At 38.6% G+C, this 21,110-nt stretch overlaps 1 protein-coding gene across 2 annotated transcripts; it reads right to left on the minus strand.

The window, feature by feature from the left end:
- Nucleotides 1–487: 487 nt before the first annotated feature.
- Nucleotides 488–16,233, minus strand: si:ch211-195m9.3 (uncharacterized). Of its 2 annotated transcripts, none has more exons than XM_051399118.1 (15): nucleotides 16,167–16,233; nucleotides 16,039–16,071; nucleotides 15,032–15,077; nucleotides 13,181–13,341; nucleotides 12,386–12,517; nucleotides 11,844–12,029; nucleotides 11,130–11,294; nucleotides 10,711–10,724; nucleotides 10,346–10,368; nucleotides 9,121–9,224; nucleotides 6,255–6,346; nucleotides 5,413–5,492; nucleotides 4,050–4,206; nucleotides 3,112–3,313; nucleotides 488–2,998 (listed from the first exon to the last, which is right to left on the minus strand). In XM_051399118.1, exons 1-15 carry the CDS (start codon nucleotides 16,213–16,215, stop codon nucleotides 2,739–2,741), a joined length of 1,704 nt encoding a protein of 567 aa, XP_051255078.1. In that variant the 5' UTR covers nucleotides 16,216–16,233; the 3' UTR covers nucleotides 488–2,738. The 2 variants fall into 2 exon arrangements, with proteins under 2 accessions (XP_051255078.1, XP_051255077.1); XM_051399117.1 differs by having other exon boundaries at nucleotides 5,413–5,639.
- Nucleotides 16,234–21,110: the final 4,877 nt, after the last annotated feature.

Genomic DNA, 21,110 nt, shown 5'->3' on the forward strand with positions numbered 1-21,110 from the left:
GTTAATTCTTCCTTCCCAGCAGCATGGCTTTGAGATAAACTTGAAAAAAAAAACCTTTAAGATCTTTGCTTTGTACCTCCCTCTTTGGAGCCAATTCAGGGTTCACATTCAGGGCCATATTTTTTACTTCAGCTATTTTTCAGATTCTTGAATGTGCTATAATACAGATTTATTTAGATTGGAAGCAAACCTTGTTTTATGCCTGATGAATATCTTCCCCACCTCCCACATAACACTGGGATTATCCCAATGCGGTCAACTTCTAGTATCTGCACAAAACATGCATTCATTTTTATTTTCCTTTGCCACTTTCTGTAAATTCCATTAAAATAGCTTGAATGAAACCAAAACCAAAAAAGGTCCCAAAAAACAATAGTCCACTGCAAAGGATACATCTTGTGATGTCAAAGTACCATTGTGGTGAAAAGCTTCGACTAAAAGAAAGTTAAGTTAAAGTCAAAGACTATGTAAGATAAGACACAACAAGTTCTTCATTAGATATAACTTTATTTAAAAATATACTGTCACATATTACAAATAAAGTGCAGTATAAAATTGTTACAAATATTTTTAGTTAAAATGAAAATGTTTTTATAGCTTAAATTCCCATCTTTCACATATACAGTAAACATTAAGTTTACAGAGTGTTGTGGAAATTTCTCTGCTGCTGGTGAAGAATGAAATAGAGAACTTCTGCCGGCCGACAAGTTTATTTTCTTTGCAAAGAAAAGGTCAATCAACACGCGAGCGGTCAAAGATGAAGAAAGACCCCGAACATGGGGAGATCTAAACATTTATACCTGAGGACCACCTCTTTCACACACCTTTGTCTGCTGTAGGGGTGTGGCCCTCCAGGAAGTGCTTCCACACCCCTCTGCCCACTGCAGGCATCGGGGCCGACCCCCTACTGGTGTGTTTTACATATGAGGTGTCCTGCAGGATCTTGCATTCAGGTGCAAAGCCAAGTGCAGATATCACAATCTACAAAACACAAAAGGACCTGGCATCTTGTGTTAGGAAGGGGGAGGTTGGGCATCTGCAGTGGCTGAAACAAAGAAACTGAATCTACCATTACAAGAGTAATGTACAGTTCAAATTCAATATAGGCACCAGGTCCACAACCTCATTACAGTACAAAATAATATTAACATGAAAAATGGCAACCTAAATGCAACTAAGGAAAACAGAAATTATAATTACAATTTGGGATACTTGTATCCCTGATATTTTTAAAGAAATGCTCATCAATTTACATGTAAACATACAATTGTATGAGTGTAGGACTTGTGTGCATTTGGCATGTAGATTGAAGGGTACAATCAGTAAACCAAAAAATAGACTAATAAAGTTATGAAAATGGTCTGAACAACCAAACATATTAGCTGATAGCTGGTTAGCTTATGTGAAAATCATATAAGTAGTGCCATGATGGCAAAGAAGTCAGCTACTTTCAGGCTAACATATTCCTTGCAGCTTTTATCGCTGTAGCGTCTGTAAATCTTTTGTAATGAATAGTGTGTTATAAAGCATACAGATAAATATGTCGTCATGCACCATGTTGGGCAGTCTTACTATAGTGGTTACTGCCTTTAGTAACAGGTAATGGATAGTTAATAATCCCAGTAATGCTACGTCTCTTATTTGAGGACTGACTGTTTGGGACATGTTAGCTTAATGCAGAAGCTCAAGGTCAAAGTTGGCAGCTAGCCTACAACAAAGAAGAAGGAAAACACCTTAAAAATGTTATAATTTACACATTGTGTCTTCTAGTTAGTCTCTTGTAAGAGTACATTCAGGAATCACTAGGGTTTTGGAGTTTTGAGTTGGAGGGAGTGGGTATGGATAGGATTTCTAGAGTGCTGCCTGCAGCCATAGACCATCAGAGGGCCTGAAGGATAGAGGTTGACTGGGTGACATTTGTTTGTGGTAAAAAAAAAAAAAAAAATATTCAAAAGTAATACTGTAAATTGCCAAAGTTATTATTTTCACTACAGAGTAACTATGAATTGCTAATACATAAACAATACACAAATAGTATTGTCACTGTGTTGTAAGTTGGCAACTTTTTTGCTAACAGTTTATTAAAATTTAAGTTTAACTACTGATATGTGTAATGTTCTTAGTTAATTTAATAATTGTAACATAATAATTTTCTAACAGTAATGTCTAACGTCTTATTTTTCTAAATAAATATTGTTCGAACCATTTTAAATAATAAGCGCTGCCGGTTTAGCTGCTAATTAGGTTGTTCCTGAGTTGGCCAAAATGAACATCAGTGCTGCCAACAGATGTGGAAATGTACTTCTGTCGTACACAATGAGATAACATCTTTCAACAAGTCCAAATGATGCAGTAAAGACTGGCCCAGAGCTATTTTTTCCATAGGGTCCCCAGAGTAAATTAATTTCGCCCTGTCCAGGGCTGCCACACCAAGAACAATAACTAACAATAACAATGCAAGCACCCACACCATAATAAACAATTAAGCCAGCTCTCAATGGTCAGTGAATACCTCCGAATCGTTGGCTGGTTGCATGTGAAACCACAGGGCGTGGAGGCTTTGGAGTTTTTAAAAGGCACCTTTGAGCGAGATGGGAGAAGTTACAGAAAGCAATGTAACATGTAATGTAACTTGTAACTGCCACTAATGAGTTATTAGTAAAGTGTTGTCATTACTTTTTCGGTGAGTTAAAAATATTGAGTGATAACAGTAGATCTGACCAGTGCTGACCAACAGATTAACAGGAGGTCACCTGACTACACTTGGAAGTAATGAAATGAAATGACTGGAGAATAGAGTCATGGTTGAAATCAGTGAAGACATTAACTTCATTAAAGAAGTAGGTCTTCCCATGGATCAGTTTCGGGAAGTTGCAACGATCAGGTTTTTTTAGGATGTGAGGCGAGGGCAGAGGAATCATAGTTCTTCCATGGATTTTCAGCACACTCCTGAACACGATGCTGTGCAGAGACACACTGTCCACAGTCCCGATGAGCACTAAACAGGGACATAAAAAGAAAATACATTCAATTTACAAAACCACATGTATTCATTACCAGTATTTGTTACCAAGTTCACAGAAAAATATAAATGGTAAACTGATATCTTACTTTCTTTACAAAGATCTGTTTCATTCAGGTTGTTCAGTGAGAGAATCATCTTGTTCTGATGATGTCCTGGTTGGTGTAGTGGACTCAGCTTATCTGCACAGCATGACCACAGAGAGGTGTTGTAGTAGAGGTGACCACAGCATCTGAATCTTGTCTTGGCAGAGTAGAGCAACTCCTTGTCCTCATGTGAGCAGCAAACATCCTAGTTATAAAGTAGATTTAAAGAATTTTTATGAACCATATGAATGGTCAGTAAAAATATGCTTGATCTGACCCCTGATATCACTGTATGTGTCCACGACATAAAATATGTAAACTAAATAGATCCATAACACACTGTTGGGGATCTCACCAGGATTATGGGCAGAAGTGTTAAGAGTGGTGCACCAGATGGTTGAGTTTTGGTATAATATAAATTCAAATTCAAATTTATACCTATATGCCATGTTAAATTTACATATAAAATAAAAAAAAATGTGTCAGATTAGAGATGTTGTCTTCAGTTTGGTGTAAGAATCTGTGCAGCACTTCTTCTGTCTCTAAGCTATAAGATATAAGTTTACGCATACTGTTATTTTAGACAAAACTAATTTACTGAACAGTCCTCGTGGTAAATATGTCGGCTTGGCGCGCCTTCCAGAACTGGACAAAAGGCTGGATGCATTGACCATTTAAAACATGTCAAATTTTGTAGTTGTTGAAGGAATATTGTTTTTCCTTTTTGTTACTTTTGACAGAGCTTGTCTAGTTGTTTGGCCCCTCTTTCAGATTGTGCTTACATACTCTAAAGTAAGATGGAAAATGATCAGATTATCCCAACAAAATTTGCTTTAAATCTTTTCATCTCTTGAGGTACATTTAAGTTCATGGATGTATTTTAAAATGGGCACAAATCATAGACCCTGAACAGTGTTAATAATGGTAAAAATAAAACCTACCTGTGCTTTTTGCAGAAGGGATCCACAGCACCGCGCCGTATGTATGTCAGTGCCTAACGATGTCAGGTTGTACAATGTCCCTGCGCAGCACTTCATCTGGTGGTTGCTTATGTTGTATGCTTTCACTCCACAACATTGCATGTTTTCTTTGGGATGTCTGGGAGGAGAAACACAGTTCGTAGTTAATATCAAATGAGGTGAGTCAGATAAAACTAGGCTATTACTATACACTAAGGACAGAGGATTTTATATTCAAAAGAGGGTGAGAATTTGCTTTCTCTGGTCATTAAGTACATGGTCATTATGTCACCAGCGTAGCTCTTTGTCAGCATCTACACAGGATATGTTAAGCCACAGTACTACTACTATTACAGTAGTTAGGAAAATAAAGTGTGCTATTATGTGACTTTAGATACTAATTAAAACAGAGGAATAACTGTTCGGAAACCAAGCTGAAATGCTTTGTGTAAGTTATACTTGGCAAAAGAACTGTAAAACAAGTTGATACACAACAGCCGAGAACTACTACATTATCATGTCGATCTGATCCGTTAAGAAACACTTGCTGACTTAGATCTAGCAGACACAGATAACGCCTATGTCTGTATCTCTTGGCAATATTCCCTCTCCCTCTAGCTCTGCTGTGCTCACCACCAAATCCTCAGAAAAATATCAAGGTTTTTATCTTCATTTCAGTAATAAATTATATATTATTACGATATTGATGAGAGTAGGATATAATTCAACCAGCTCAAACAATACTAACCATAAAACCAAAACTGTGACCTTAGGGTTAAAAGCTGAAAGAGCTGCTGAGTTGAGTGATAATTCTCTCTGGAACTACTGCTTTCTTATTTGATTGTTTTTAAATATGTGTTAATGCAGCTTCATTCAGAATGCCAGAGTAAATCATACTGTAACTCTTTAATGTCAGAGCCCCATTAAAATATTTTAATAACATATTATATTGTCTACCCCTAGAAGATTCCGTAAAAGGGTAATCACAAGCACATAAGATACAGACAGATTTTAAGCAGCAGCAATCCGAGACACAGTCATTCTGTGTGTTTTACACATTGGCAGGAAAAGATAGGAGGTAAAGGGTGAGCGGAGTTGCTGGAATGAAAGCCTGTCTGGAGACAATCAGCTCCAGAGAATTTTCCCCAGCATTCCTGTCTAAGTTTGTCTGTATCCTCACGCCCTACGAGACACAAAAATTTACTGTTTTCCACTTGTCTGTGGAAACACAATATGAGGGGAAAAAGCACAGTTCCAGACACGGCGACATACCAGGCCGATTAAAAAAAAGGTCTCCATGCTTCACTGCATTTTATCATCTTTTCATGCACATGCACATAAGCACCTGTGTCCGTCGCAGCACATTTCAATGTGAGGTCGATAGACTTCTGTCCCGCAACAGTGTTGTCCGGGTGTAGCATGAAACTGAGAACAACATGTAGTCCATTTAGTTGGGTTGTAAGGAACACTGATCTCTGAACATTCCTCTCCATCTTCTCTGTCCTTGTACAAGGTGTTATTACAACAGAGAACTCCACGTTCCGCCAAACCATAGGGTGTCTCTCCGCAACACTTGAATCAGAAAAAATACAATAAAGTGTGCAGCAATACAGACACAAGTAGGCAAGGCACTGTCATGCACACATACAAATTCACATATGGTAACATATATGTATGGATTTTGACAGAAATATGAGGAAAAATAAAGACCTAACAAAGAAAAACAAATGCAAATATTTATCTAAACACAAAAAAATGTGCTCAAGTTGCTGAAGTCTTACCAGAGAATTTCTATATCATCCTTTAGCATGTGTGGTTACTGTTAATAACGCCAACGTCTGCAGGGATTTTTATACGATAGACACAAAACACTACGATGGCTGTATAAGAGCAGCTGGGTGGAGCTTTGGGCTCTCTCATCAAATTTGCACCAAAATAGCAGTCTTGTTTTTGACTCACTGATGTGGGGGTGAAGTTCTCAAATTCATGAATAATTATTGGAATCTTGGATTATATAAAATATATGTCTTGTTTTTATTGTTTAAAAATGTTACATGAGGCCACATTACACTTAAAAATAATTCTGCCTTTTACTTTTTTCAAGCACAAATGGAAATTCCCACAGAAAGAAAAATACATCCTGTCTCCACCCAGCTGACAACATTGGAAACAAGAAAAGGTCATTACTTGATCCATCCAAGGTTTCCTCTCTGACACACAGCCGTCACAGCAGACCTGGGTATGTGGGTTATACACAGTGGGAGCAGCATCACATCGATCTAAACAGAGGGAGGGGGGATATGGGAGTGTGGGGTGGATACAGGAAAATAGGAGTTAATGTTGCATAGAAATGTGTGTATGGAAGGGTGAGAGAGGGTGGGTTTATGGAGGAGGAGGGTGTGGGGATGAATGACGTCCGCAAAAGCTGGCTCAGAGGAAGACAGCAAGACTAAGACTTTATGGAGGTGTGACAAAAATCAACACCTGGCTCATAACATGTCTGTATTTCCAGCACCTGCAATTTCAGAATATATTTCTCAAGACAACACTCTTCTGGGAAAAAAAGGGTTGGGAACCATGTGTTTCCCTTTTCTATTATTTCAGACACAGCATTCAGTATAAACTATGACCTACTCTTTTGTCCACTGATAAAACGGGCCCATGTTCTCAACACCCAGCTCTGAACATTAAGGAGCAAAAATGTTTACAAGGCACCAGCAGTAAATCACCTCAGGGATGGGTGGAGATAGAAAGCAGAAAACGTTATCAAATTACTGCCTGGAAACTCTTCAGTGAGAAATATCTTCCATTCAGTTCACACACCCATTCTTCTGAATCTGTTTTTGCTTTAAATGTTTTCCTTTCGATGTTTGTCTTCTTTGATCGATTTGTGTGTGCAAACTTGTTGGACATTTCACAGCCTTTTAGTGTTGCTTCTCTCCTCTGTCACCTTCTTTAAGAATTTAAGTATAGAAGTGCAGGTGAGAAGCATTTACTTGACACTGTCCTCACAAAACAAAACAACAGGAACAATGGGTTAATTCCCTCTTTAATACCTTCAACACTGTTTTTCTTTCACACATGAGAATGATCTTTCCCTTACCCTTAACCAAATTGCTTTGTGACAGATCAGCACTCATATATATCAGTCTTGTAACATAACAGGAAGGAACAGATGATACGGATAGGGATGTCTCTCTCTCTCACCCCAACTGGTCGAGACAGACGACCACCCACCTAGAGCCGGAGTATCAGTCCTAGGTTTCTGCCTTTTAACAGGCAGTTTTTCCTTGCCCTTGTCACCAAGTGCTTGCTCATGGTGGTACTGTTGGGTCTCTGTAATTAATGTTTTAAAGAGTTCGGTCTAGACCTGCTCTATTTGAAAAGTGTCCTGAGATAACTTCTGTTATGAATTGGTGCTATACAAATAAAATTGAATTGAATTGAATTGAACAGAAAACACTACTGTACTAATACTAAATACAATGTGCAAACAAACATGGATTGGCATACATGTGGACAAGTGACAAATTAAAGCAATAAACAAAATGAATGAGTGGAGAAACATGGTCATGGAATGAGAGGTCTATATGTTCTTAAACTCTGTCAGTCTATATAAAATAAATGTCCTGTTTTTCCTTAAACCAGCATTTATTTTGCATACGAATGTGGCCACTTGTAAAAAGGCCTGTTTTTTTTGGAAAGTGAAATAATTTTTGTCCAGCCTACAAACGTCACTGGAAATTCCCACAGATACAGCTGGGGGGAAAGCCAGAACACCATACTAGCTCACATTCATGTGTTTCTTCAAAACCAATGTTTCTGGACTGTGGAAGGTAGGTCTGCCAAAATGATGACATTATCGACTAATTCTACAATATGTCAATATTGCCTTTCTACTTAAGAATGTTATCAACATTTTAGCCAACATGTTGTCAGAATAAACAGCAGGGTTTCCCCTTCCATTACTACTGCCCGATAAGGAATAACTGACTCTACAGCCTATCCCAGTATATTTATTTAATAGTGATAGGCCTAGTGAAAGGAATCTGGAGCATGCAGAGAAAAAGCCCAGCAGGCTTGAGGAGAACATGCAAATTCCACACTCAAACTCAATACAAACTTCTAACCCTTAGATTGTTCACCAGATCATACTATACCCATGATATTAGAGTAGGTACATATGGTATAAATTACTCTTAAATTCCCAGGTTGTTACCCCCTTCTCATCTTGTTCCTTTGTACCAATTGGTATGCAATGTAAATTGGGAATGCTATACGTTACTACAGCTGATGTGCTGAACTGCTGCAGCTGCTGCTAGCCCTATCTTTCTATAATTGATTTTGCCTTTGATAAAAACAGTACAGTACAATCAATAAAAGCCTTGTTAACATATGAATTGATTCTGTGCACAGAAACGGAAGAGGGTCTTTGATTTGAAATGGACAGAAGGTGTTGAGTTTAAAAGAAGTATTCATATGTTTTTCATGTCTGTGACATAATCTATAGATAGAGACATTGGAATTGTAGTGAAACGTGCGATTTTGCGATCCATATAACTATCAACAGATCATTTTCACAGTCCACTTTTACTGAGAACCATGTGAGTTAAGCATTACAAATGCACAAGACACCAAATTTCTAGATGATGTGCCCTGCAGACTCGTGTGAGTCTCCTGACATGGGCTGTGTGGGTGGCTGCTCTAATCTGTCAGCACAGGCCCTACTGTTATGGCACGCAGTAGTTGTACCTACAGCTTAGTTTAACAAAAAAAAGATTCTCAGCAGTTAGGCTATCCTTTCTGCATGCCTGTGCAATCAACTAATAAATACATCATGCCCCCAAATCTGATTAGATCATATGCCTTCAGGTAGAATTTCCCACACAATTTCTCAGTGTGTCAATGTGACAGGTAAGTGCCATCATCATTCTAACCGCTGACTTAACTCTAACATCCAGGTGAGCGATTATCTCATTTGTAGATGCTACCACCATGACCATGCAATATTTCAACAACAAACAGATATAACCCAAACAAACACACGCTTTACCTGGGCCGCAGCACCACTTAGACTTGGTCTGGTTTCTCTCACAGCAGCGAAATTCATTTGGATTGTAACATGATGACCCACAGAGACTTGTTTGTAGTTCGGTGCTGTAAACAGAAAATAATAATTTAAAAAAACAATAAAAAAGATAAGTAAAAACTATAACAATATAATAAATATAAAAGCAGTTTACATCACATTAATACTACAGGAAAAAGAATAACTGATTTGTTTTGAACCAGTGTTATTTTGTTTTTGCTACTGCATCGTTTACTGTTTTTGAACCGTTATACTCAAGCGCTTTTTAAAACTTCAATACTGGAAATAATATGGCCATCATTTTATGCAGCTAATAATACAGTTGAGACTGTTTTAAACTAAAACCTGAGCTCTAGTATCTAAGACTGGGTGAAAACAACTCATTGGTACTGGGTAGGGTTAACACACTCTGCCTCTGTCTCTCCAACCAACCACATTTCCAATCACTTCAACCACTGTCACTCTCTTCCTATCCACAAGAGTTCCTCAGACTTTCGCTCTTTCCCCATCACCTGACAGCCCAACCCATCTACCCACCTGTTTTCACATATCTCATCAGCCCTGCAGTTACCTGATCTTCGTTGTCCGCCTACACACCTATTTTCATTTGTCAGCTTTGTGGTGATTAACAACACATTGTTGTTCACTCCTTGTGAGTAACTGTGTGGTTTTGTTACCTGGAGCTGTAACAGTCTGGCTGCCTGTAAGCCTACTGAATCAATAAATCATTCTCAGACCTCAGCTGTCTGCGTTTGGGTCCTATCTCCATTGCCTTGCATAACCAGCCATATTGACCTAGACTGGGTCGATATATAACCACATGATTATTACTGCCTTAAGCATGATTTGATGATTGTCAGTCTGTGGCAGAAATAAAGTCTTGTTGGTCTCAGAATGATAAACTACATGTTTGTTTGGTACAGACCCCAACACATTTCACACCACCATGGTTTTAATAGGTTTTGGATAGCAAATTTAATTTATGATGCAAAAATGATCATTCCCACAGTAATCGTGCAGCCCTACTGGAAAGTCCCCAGAGAAAGAGAGACTTCAAACAGACCAAACATAAATAAAATAAATGGTCATTGATATGATATTATGACGAAAACATAACATTTCCAATGGTTAAAACAAGTTGGAGCATGAAGATCGAAACTAGTTACAATGATAAACTACTTTGACTTACCAGTTGGATTGAGGTTCTGGTTGCTAAAACACACACACACACACACACACACACACACACACACACACAAACAAAAAAAAAATTTAATATCTCAAAGGGCAACCCACTATGTCATTGCTTTGTGCCTGATCCTTCCAGATCAATGCAAGGCAATCCAATACAACAACATTACTAAACATTATTGTGATCCAGCTAAATCAACATAAACTCTCAACGAAAACAGTATGAGCCTCACAAACCTGATGTAGTGGATTGCATTATATTAACGCATATATTGTGTTTCATCCACACTTATGTATTACAGATAGTAGATATATGTGAGGTTAGTCATCCTTTGATACTGAAGATAGTAGGTTGTTTCTTACCTGTTTCTGCACACCTGTGGAGATAAAGCATGAAGTATTTTGAGTGCATGTGGGTGAAAAAAAGACAAGACACGATTATACCATCTAGACCAGACGAAGGAGAATGTCAGTGACTCATCCTGCACGTTAAGACATTTACATTCGCTTAAAAACTAGACAAATCAACAGATCCACAAAGCTGCATCGGTGTCTAAGATAGTTTGCATCTATTTTGTCGATTTTAGATTATTAAATAAAGGAAATCAGGAATTTTAAAATTCTAAAATCAGTTAAAGGGCTTCATATTCAAGTAGGGTAGACTATCACCAACACCACAGTTGACAGATGAGCTTCATACTGTTAAACATGAACCTGAGAGTATCTTAAACAGATCTACATGAGACTGTTTTAATGGGGTAAGGGATGGCGTTCAGATGTACCTGAATCATTTTTGCAGCAACTGGAGGCCCAAGGATGTATCATAAGTGTATCATTCATCACACAGCAACAATGAGTCTTAGTGTTGTACTGCTTCAGTCCACAACACAGGATCGTTGGGTTTTCAGATGGACTACAACGCATCTGCTTGTTTACATCAACAGGGTCTGTAAAAAAGATCAGGATGATACTTAGAACTGGAACGTTGACCTCACCCATATACAGCTGAAAACTGATCCTATCTTTAGATCTTATCGAGACTTCTTTGAAAGACTGCCTTGTAATGTAAATGCTGCAGGCATTTTGTAATTGGCACAGGTAACGCCTTTCTAGTCTTCTGACCACTCAAAGCGCTGTACACTACATTCACCCATTCACACACCAATGCACAGCGTCTTGCTCTTGCTGTCTTCAACATGCAGCAGGAGTTGCCAAGGATCGATGACCCACTCTACCTCCTGAGCTACAGCCGCCATGGCCAACATGACACTTTAAGCACCCACGCATGCACAAGATACATATCAATACTACATTTAATTAAAATGAAAGTGGTGCAACTTCTTTGCCGTGTCACTGCTTGCAATCTCTAACATCTTACTTTATTAACGTCATGTCTCAAATGTTATCACTTTCATCTCACACAGTGTGACGGGACTTGTGAGATCACTGGTATGACAGAGTGCGTAGGGACCGTAGGCGTTGAAATTAAGACGCACCTGACTTGTTTGCAAAGCCACTGGAGTTGCTTTTTTCTAGTATTTGGAGGCTTCCATTTATCGGAGAGCAGCAATGACTCGTAGTGTTGAACTGTTGACTTCCACAGCACTGGTGATGAATGGATTTCCTAGTCAGGATCGTCCTGTTTTTACCACAACACATCTGCTTGTCCACGTCAATAGCCTCTGTGGAAAAGACCAGGATCATACTTTAAACTGTATGAGTGTACCTCACCCACAACTACTAGCTATTGTGGTGTAGCTGCAGTATTAACAGTGATTTTTGTATCAGAAAACAAACAAGTATTCATGTATTCATATTTTTAACACACTTTCTAAGCATTTTAGCTAAGCCTTACTGTTGCTGTCCTTACTGTTCAATACTCTGTAAATATCAGTATCATAGGTGTCTGGTTATACTTAGACACTTGACAGCTAATAAGAATCAAGAAACTTTAGTAGGAATGGCATGGATTAGAAAGTGATCACTATTATGCTTATATGATGTTTTACATCTATCAGTTGTATCCAGCTCTACTCACCTTTACCACAACACTCAGCCTTAGGCACAGGTTTGGGTACAACGGTTGATTCACAGCATATTTCATTGAGAGGGTTGAAGGCGTTCAGGCCACAGCAATCTGAAACTTTTTGGCTCAAACCCAGAGTAAGAGCTGTACACAGAGATCAAGACACCACACACAAACATAAATCAAGTCCTAGATACAAACACCAGCACCACACTAAAAGCTGAAAGTGCTATGTATTACAGAAGGGGCACAAGGCAGTGCTGGGAATATGGCCAAGTGCAATATGCAAATTGCATAGTCGCAAGTTCAATAAGGTAAAACGTGTGACAAAACAGCATTATAATGATGTAATGTAGTGCTGCAGAGATGCCCTGGCCAGCAAATATTGTTCTCCAGATTTAAGAAAACATGTTTGTTTGGTACAGACCCCAACAAATTTCACACCATCATGGTTTTAATACATAAATAAAACAAATGGTCTTTGATATGAAGCTAGGTGTGGAACAAAACATGTGATGAGACACCTGAAATATGTTAAATATTTTCAAGTTCTTAATTACTCACCATGGTCATTGTGTGCACTTGTTTGCTGCTATGTTTTATTTACAGTTTCCTTGGTTACGACGAAAACATCACATTACCAATGATTAAAAGAAGTTGGAGCATGAAGATTGAAACTAGTTACAATCCAAGTTAGCGGCTACTCTAAACCTTTGCGCGTTTGCCATGCCATTAAGTATTTATTTATATTACTACATTTTCTTGAATCACTCCCCGCATTCAACAGCTCCACTCCTTGTTTTTTACCTGTTTTCGGCTTGGGGTGTCCATCTCTTTCTGTACAACAAGTGGCTTTTGCAGGGTTGAAAGGCTCCCCTCCACAGCACGAAAGCCCTGCCCCTGAATGAAGGCGATTCTCACAGCACACAGCCTCACGGATGTCATAATTTATGTTCCCACAAGTTTTTCTGCAAAACACAGATAACATAACCCAGGCTATTATTAGTGACGATCATGACTTTACATACAGTATATACTGTAGTTAGCAGTTATTTTACAGATAAAGGTAGCCTCCTGTCAGGTCTATGCACATTTCACCTTTATCCTTTGTAATACTGCCCTCTGATGGACTTTTGTGAAAACACTTGCATGATTTATGGGGTACCCATACTGGCCCACTAATAGATAACATTTTAAGGTTCCAGCAGGCAGGGTTTAAACCTTTAACATAACTGAACAGTTGCTGGGATTTTCAATGGTGACAATCTTGTACAACTATTAGAACAGAGGATGGGAGATGCTGGGTTGCTCGGGCTGTAAGAAGTTACTATCAGAGCGAAGATTTTAGCCTGATGATACTCCAGAGAAAAAGTCTCATTTAGCATGGTCCCCAACTGTTGGGGAGACTTTGATCTGGGATTAGGAGTCACCATAACCACATTGCTGCTGGATTTATTGTTATCAATATTGTCTGATATGGAAAAAACAGCAACCTTTGTCTAAGCCCATTTCCGCCAATATGATGGAGAAAAAAAATATTCTTTAAGTCATTATAATGAGAAACTTTCTCAAAATAATGATTTAGTATCTCAATATTTTGACTTAGTATCTCAAAATGAGAAACTTTCTCAAAATATTGACTTAGTATCTCAATATATATTGACTTATATATATATTATAGATGCTGTGACCGAAAACAATTGATGTCCACATCAAGTCTGGTTAGATTATGGTACTGAGAATACCCACTTTGCAAACCGTACATCGGTCCCATCCATCAGTCGCATCAATTGACCCACAGTTATCTGTCAGCATTTATCTGTAGCCGTGCTGTCTGCCAGACATTTGTAACTGCTGCTCAGTGAAGGATGCTACTTCAGCTACATGTCTTATTTCATCTCCGCCCGAGCAAATTCTTTTGTAGATTTCTCTCTAGGGTCCGGAGCCTTAGTTTGATATTATGTGATCCCTCCAAAACTGCTAAAATCTCACGATTTGTGAATCCACTTCTAAAGCAGTCTTCAATGACGGTGTCCATTTGGTCTGCCAAACTTTGTCTCATTCACTTGCTTCTGTGGCTTTGGAGCATATGAGGGAACAACACACAGGCCAATTCTAATTTAGGATTCTCCCTATTTTGAGATACTAAGTAAAAATATTGGAAAAATAGTCGAAATATTGAGATATCAAGTCATTATTTTGAGATACTATGTCAATATTTTTGAGATACTAAGTCAAAGTATTAAGTCATTATTTTGAGACAGTAAGTCGAAATATTGAGATATTGAGTCATTATTTTGAGATACTAAGTAAAAATATTGGAAAACTAAGACGAAATATTGAGATACTAAGTCATAATTTTTGGATAATAAGTCAAAATATTAAGATAATAAGTCATTATTTTGAGACAGTAAGTCAAAATCATGAGGTTATAAGTCAACATATTGAGAAACTAAGTCAGTTTTAAGAAAGTTTCTCATTTCAATGACGTGAAGAATATTTTTTTTCGTCCTATTGGCGGAAATGGGCTTCCATAATCATTTGCTTCTATTAGGGGACATTACATTGGCTTGCAGTCCCTTCCTGGAGTCTGTCCATGCCGGAATCACTGTAGCTAAAACAAGCCTACCCACAGAAAAAAAAAAAAAAACCACTTACCGGTAGCAGGCGTTTTTAGCAGATGCATCTGGCCCCGGGGTAGACCCTGTGTACAATAAGAGGGGAAATGTGTTAATCTGTCTTTTCCCCAGTCATAAAAAAAGAGTGACGATCAACCTACGACTAGTTGATTAAATAGTTGAGCAATGATAGTTGTTTGCCGTGTCTGATGATTTTCAAGCTCACAGTAAGGACAGACTAAGTGTCACAGTCTGACTACTGCTGAGTCCAGTCCCCAATGGATAAGGCGCACAGACACAGACACAGAGTGGGACGAAGAAAGTTTTTTTCTGCCAGTGAAAGTTATGATATAACCCTGCTATGCGTCGATTGTGCTGACAAGGATGAAATATAAAGTGAATAAGATCATACATCAATAATAGCCAAGTTAATGAAGATTTATTTATATTTAATATTTCAGAGCCAAGTGCCCCCTGAATTCCCTGTAGTTCGCATAATGCTCTGCGGATAAATCAAGCAGCAGTCAATCCCTGACTCCTTGCTTCCCATTTCATCATCATATAAAAACATTATATTGCACAATCATTGCCAGCAACGGCATTACGCATCAGTCTTCACCCACAGGTTGCGTCGGATTTTTCATCACCGGATAGTCTAATAATAGCAACTTTTAGTTGCATCTCATGGCTCATAAGGTAAAGAAAAAAGAGAATCCTAAATTTTCTTTCCACAAACTTGAGACATGCTGGATGAGACAAGACATCTGCCGGAGACACAACTTCACATCACGTACATCCTCAGTTTCTCTCCTCTCTTAATTCTCTCATTGTGTATACACAAACACACACACACACACACACACACACACACACACACACACACACACACACACACACAGGATCACACTATTTAAAAATAGCATCCCAACAAGGACGAGGGAAAACTGGAACAAAAACACATCATAGAAAGCAACACCATCTATGTTCTGGGAAAACTCAGAGAACAAGTGACCCATCAATTAAGGGAAATGAATAAGCAATACTCACCACAAAATGTAGGGGAGCCCCAAACAAGCCAAACTGAAACAATGTAATATAAATCATTATTACACTGGTTAAAAAAATATATCTCAAATACATCAAAATCTGTTTGTGTACAGATGCGCCCATCATACCCAATGCAAGAGCCCAAAGCGACAACATCTGGGAGCCTGTTTGGCGCATCTTACAGCCCTCTCTGCACTTGAGAATGGGATGCAAGAAAATGCACATCTAAATAGGCCTGCAACAAAGCCACTCCTACCTCGTGATATCACTTAAAAATATCACGTTTATAAACCTGTGGAGTCAAGGTTCAGTCGTGCACGTACACACTAGACAACAGACAGTGAGTTTAGCTACTATTTGAGAGATAAGAATGTGGAACCAAAAAAATATATATATTTTTTTTTTCCCAGCTTCACAGACATGTAATATGTTTATTTAAAGGAGCCATCATATGTTCGTTTCTGGGTACAGTAACTATATGCGGTCTAGATTTGATAAGTGGACAGACTATAATATGTCTTTGGGGTCTTTTTGTGTGTTTGTTGTTTTGCTCCTCTCAGGTGGAATAAACTTCATCAGGATCTGGAGTTGGACTGGGTTATGTGATAAAGCCTGGATTTAATAAGGGAGATTCATAATGACAGCAGTAATTCTCACTGACGTTTCGAGGGTCTCAGGGTTATTGTTATTACACTTACTGGCTTTTTTACTATCTGTAAGTAGAAAAGTGAAAATGTCCAGTTCATCGTTGCTCACCACGATGTAACCCTGTTCAGTATCCACTGTGATGATTCTAACATAAACTGAAGAAAGCTGATCTCAAACATCCGGCAACCCCCTACCACACTTTACGACACCTTGCAGCTATTCCTGTAGTCCAATGAGTCAACAGGAAGCTCCGTTTATTCATGATTCACCAGTCACACGATTCTATTTCATCACACAATCATAATTGCCTTCAGTGGCGGTTTTGGGCATGGACGGGGTGACAGCACTTAAAAAAAAAGAAATCCTCTGCGCCTCCAAGCGGTTTTCTATTATCGATCTGCTCTACCACATCACTGTGTGGGGAATTGGCAAATTGGCGTGCCGACGTGCACAGAAGCTGTGTGAGAAGGGGAGGGGGCGGGGGACAGTTCACCTCTGGGTCTCCCTAATGGAACGGACAAGGGGGGGAGAGAGAGAGAGAGAGACGGGGGATCCACTGTAAGTCAGTCACACCTCGACTTTCTTCCAAATAACGCACATTTCATTCATTATATAATAAATACAGGCCTATAGTTCATGCACATTTTTGTTTTTCTGAATTGTGTGAAATGGCTAACAAAAATAGGTAATACAAAACGATTATGTGGTCACCAAGGTGATTTTGTGCTATTTAGAATATGTATTTTATATATTAGCTGTACATTATTTGTAATATTATATATTATTGTTGCTCTCTGCTCATGTTACATTTTTATATATCTGATTGTATATATTTTGGCACATTTATGTATACAGTGTATATTTATGGATGTCCTTGTGGTTCTCTAAGTTCTGATAACTTATACTGTCATATTTTGGGCAGAACTGGGTTCATTGTCTTTTGGCAATGTTGGAGGTGGAGATTGTGCACCTTAAAAAGTGTGTTTCCTGTTCCAAGTGCAATAGTTAAATCCAGTTGTTCTGATGAAGGATTTGTGCAATCGAGAAATATAATCATCTGCTTTACTTATGTTGTTATAATGAAACATAACAGTTTGTGCAGAGTTTGGGTTTTTTTGGGCGGTGTCATTCTAGATAAAAAGAGGGAAAAAAAAAACTCAGATCCTCATCACAAGTGAAAGACTATTTAGGCGTGCAAAAGTTATTTTCATTATCACCTGAGACAGAGAGAAGTGCCAGTTTCTGTAACGGACGTCTGTGACAATCTGTTGTTTACGAGAATGGTTTTACACTGACATGCATCCACCTACACCCAGTTCACTCTCTCACCAGCCTGTAACAATACGCTATCTTATTCTGTACTCTTTATGGGCTGGTCTCCCAGAGGGGAAACTGCAGCACAAGGACAGAATGATTGTGCATATAGTTATCGTCATAATCAATATATAATAAGATTTTAATTCAATTCAGTTTTATTTGTATTTGACACTTTTCAAATGGAGCAGGTCTAGACTCCTTATAAGATTATTTACAGAGACCCAACAATTCCCATTCTACCATAAGCAAGCAATTAATGTGTACAAGAATAAATTAAAGTAGAAACGACCCTTTCCACGCACATTCCTTGACTCCCACGCCCTCACGTCATGCTGCCCACTTCATCACGCTCTCAGCACGAGGATACACTCGCTCTGCTAATGCGCCAGTCCACATGGTTGCGTAGGGCTTCTCAATTATTTATTAATGTATAATCTAATGCAATAAAAAGTTCCTAAAAAATGTTGATGTTTAAGTACTATTCCCGAAGAGGTCTGGTTAGGTCTACTTATAACCACTGCGACACAAGCTATATAGAAATGTTTCCCATATTCAGTAAGGCTGTAGGAGAAACTCCGTGGTGGAAGTAGCGCGGCCTAATACACTATCATTATCGATTGATCATATTTTGATTCGTTGTATAGGCTACTATATTACGCACATTAATAGTATGCCTCATTGCGTGCAGTTGTGTCGTGTTACCGGTTCTTTTTTTTAAATTTTATTAAGTAGCCTACAGGAAAGAAAAAAGGAAAGAGTAAAAGACGGGAGAGGAAAAGGCCCTGAGCCATACATGCAAACTCAAATCCCTCTCAAAAAATACGTCGAATATAATAAAAAATCGCTGGCCTGATGCATAAAAAAAAGAAAGAAAAAGAATGAATGAATGTTAAATTTGATCACAGCTTTCGTTTTGTTACCATTATATATTTTGTCCTGCAGGGATTAGTTTACTGGGTGTAGAAATCATTGCCAGAGCTCTGATGAGTCAGCTGTGGGGAGGTAAGCTCTGTGTGGAAGAAACAAAAACACCCGCAGCAGCAACCAACATATTTGGATATGTTTTGTGGCTTGATGAAATAAACACTCAGTTAGGACGAAAAAGCATCGAAGCATCCATCACAACCTGTCAGGGTTATTTTCAAAGCTCTAAATAGGAGATATTGCTTTAAATACAGGTAGAATATATCACAATTATTTCCCCGTCGGTTCTGTATCGTCTTCCTTGCGTAAAGAAACGTCTGCAGGACAAAGTGGTTACATTTATAATACATTTATAATACATTTATAATAATAGAATAACTCCCGTGGACCGAAACCTGCCGACGTTTTTAATGCTAATAATGAAACGCACGCTTTAAATAAGCTGTAATCACCTAGGCTGTTTAGTCGTTACGTGAAATGTATGCACCTATAGTTTACCATTATGCCATGATGTTTAGACCCAAAATATTAATATAATATGAGCTAACACGCACAAAAGTTATGACATCAAAAAAACAACAACAAAGCTCTGATATCCCGCTCTTCCGATATGCTTCCCACTCCCACACAAGTAGGTTAAAATTAGGTTATTGGAAGCGCATACCAAACAGCATTGTTTTCATGTTTTTAGTTCAGTTATCTTTCCTTTTTCCTGCTGGCTGGTGGCCACTGTCCACTGCACTGAGAAAAGACAACAATCCTTCCCACGTTCATAAATTGGCTGATTACTTTGTTCTGACAATAATATCCCAGCCAACATGTACACGTGGGCCCCATATGGGCCCCAAAGGGGCTGCGTGGGTACCAAGTGGGCATGGGCTAGAACTGGGCAAAATGTCTGGACTCAGCTAATGTTCTATGTTTTAGCTAACTTTAGCTAATGTTAGTAGTTAGGCCTAATCAACCTAATTAGTCGACATAACGTTACTGGTTTTATACAGCCCCTCTCCAAATCAAAGGCAGAATAAACAATTATTGAATGAACTGAATTAGCTCAGCAGCACATCTGGTGGCTCTTTTTGTTGCAGCTGCTGCTTTTTTCCTTTTAGTTTTGTGTGAATGAGTTAAAAGATATTTGCTAATATTATTCAGAGTGGTTCGAGGGCACTGACAGAAAATTACGCTGGTGGCCACCAGCCACATTGCTCAATGTGACCAAGGCCGTGAAAGAGGGCACACCACCAGCTCAAAACTGGATTCTGTGTAATGTGCGTGTGATGAGAAATGCAGTTAGCTTTAATTTTCCTCACTAACTACTGCTCTCCTTTACTTACTTTAAAGCCCCTGTGATCCCCTACTTAGTCTTTTTTATTTAAAAGCCGTCACACTTCTATCAAGTGAATTCCTGACCATGACTTTGCGCATTTACAGCCGTGATTGTATTTGACAGCGGTCATTGTATTTTACAGCTACTTATGCGGAGGCCAGGGTAAAGCTACATCAAGCTGAGTATACATCAGACCTGACAGACACCGAAGATGGTCTGATAAAGAGAAAGTAGGTGTGTGGGGGAATACAGGTTAACGGTCATTTCCATAATATAGAGGCAGTAGGTATGGTTTACCTTATATATCTTCATTAACCTCTCTAGGGCAAGGTCAAAACTCTTCCAGATTCAGAGCAAGCATCTAGAATCAAGTGACCATTCTGATTCAAAGGACGAACTTCCACCCACTCCCTCAGAAAAACTCCTTTGGCCAGCATCAAAGAAAATGACCAGCCGGATCACCATGCCCAGAAGTTTGCAGGCCCCAGTTGTGAAGCCATGTTCTCTAAACTTCTTACAATTGTAGAAGAAATTAAGGAGACCCAGAAGGTTCATGGTAAGATGCTAAATGTCCTGCTGAAGAAGCAAGATGCATCAGTTATGGAGGTTCCTGATGGAGTGGTCTTCCCACTTCAAACTCAAGCAGATGTTGAGGCACTTGAGGAGCAACTGGGGGACTGCAGTCTAATGTCTGCTGTTGTAAGTTTTTTTGGTTTGTTTTTTTTTTTTAACTTTTTTTCCAAATTGATTTGCATTAGCCTACAAAATAAAAATATGTATTACATTACAGTAAATTACACAAAGGCTACAACTTTAAATGTTTAGTTGACTTTCCAGCTGAATTTTCTAATATTTG

Source organism: Dicentrarchus labrax, unplaced genomic scaffold (genome assembly GCF_905237075.1).
Source record: "Dicentrarchus labrax unplaced genomic scaffold, dlabrax2021, whole genome shotgun sequence".
Classification (NCBI taxonomy): Eukaryota; Metazoa; Chordata; class Actinopteri; family Moronidae; genus Dicentrarchus; species Dicentrarchus labrax.

Bases quoted from the DNA above. Each gene is read 5' to 3' on its own strand.
- si:ch211-195m9.3 (XM_051399117.1), bottom strand. From the start codon at position 16,215: ATGCGCCAAACAGGCTCCCAGATGTTGTCGCTTTGGGCTCTTGCATTG. The intron at 12,030-12,385 runs GTGAGTAGAGCT...TCTTTTCCACAG, and splicing joins GGCTGAGTGTTGTGGTAAAG to AGGCTATTGACGTGGACAAG. The intron at 11,295-11,843 runs GTGCGTCTTAAT...TCTTTTTTACAG, and splicing joins TGGCTTTGCAAACAAGTCAG to ACCCTGTTGATGTAAACAAG.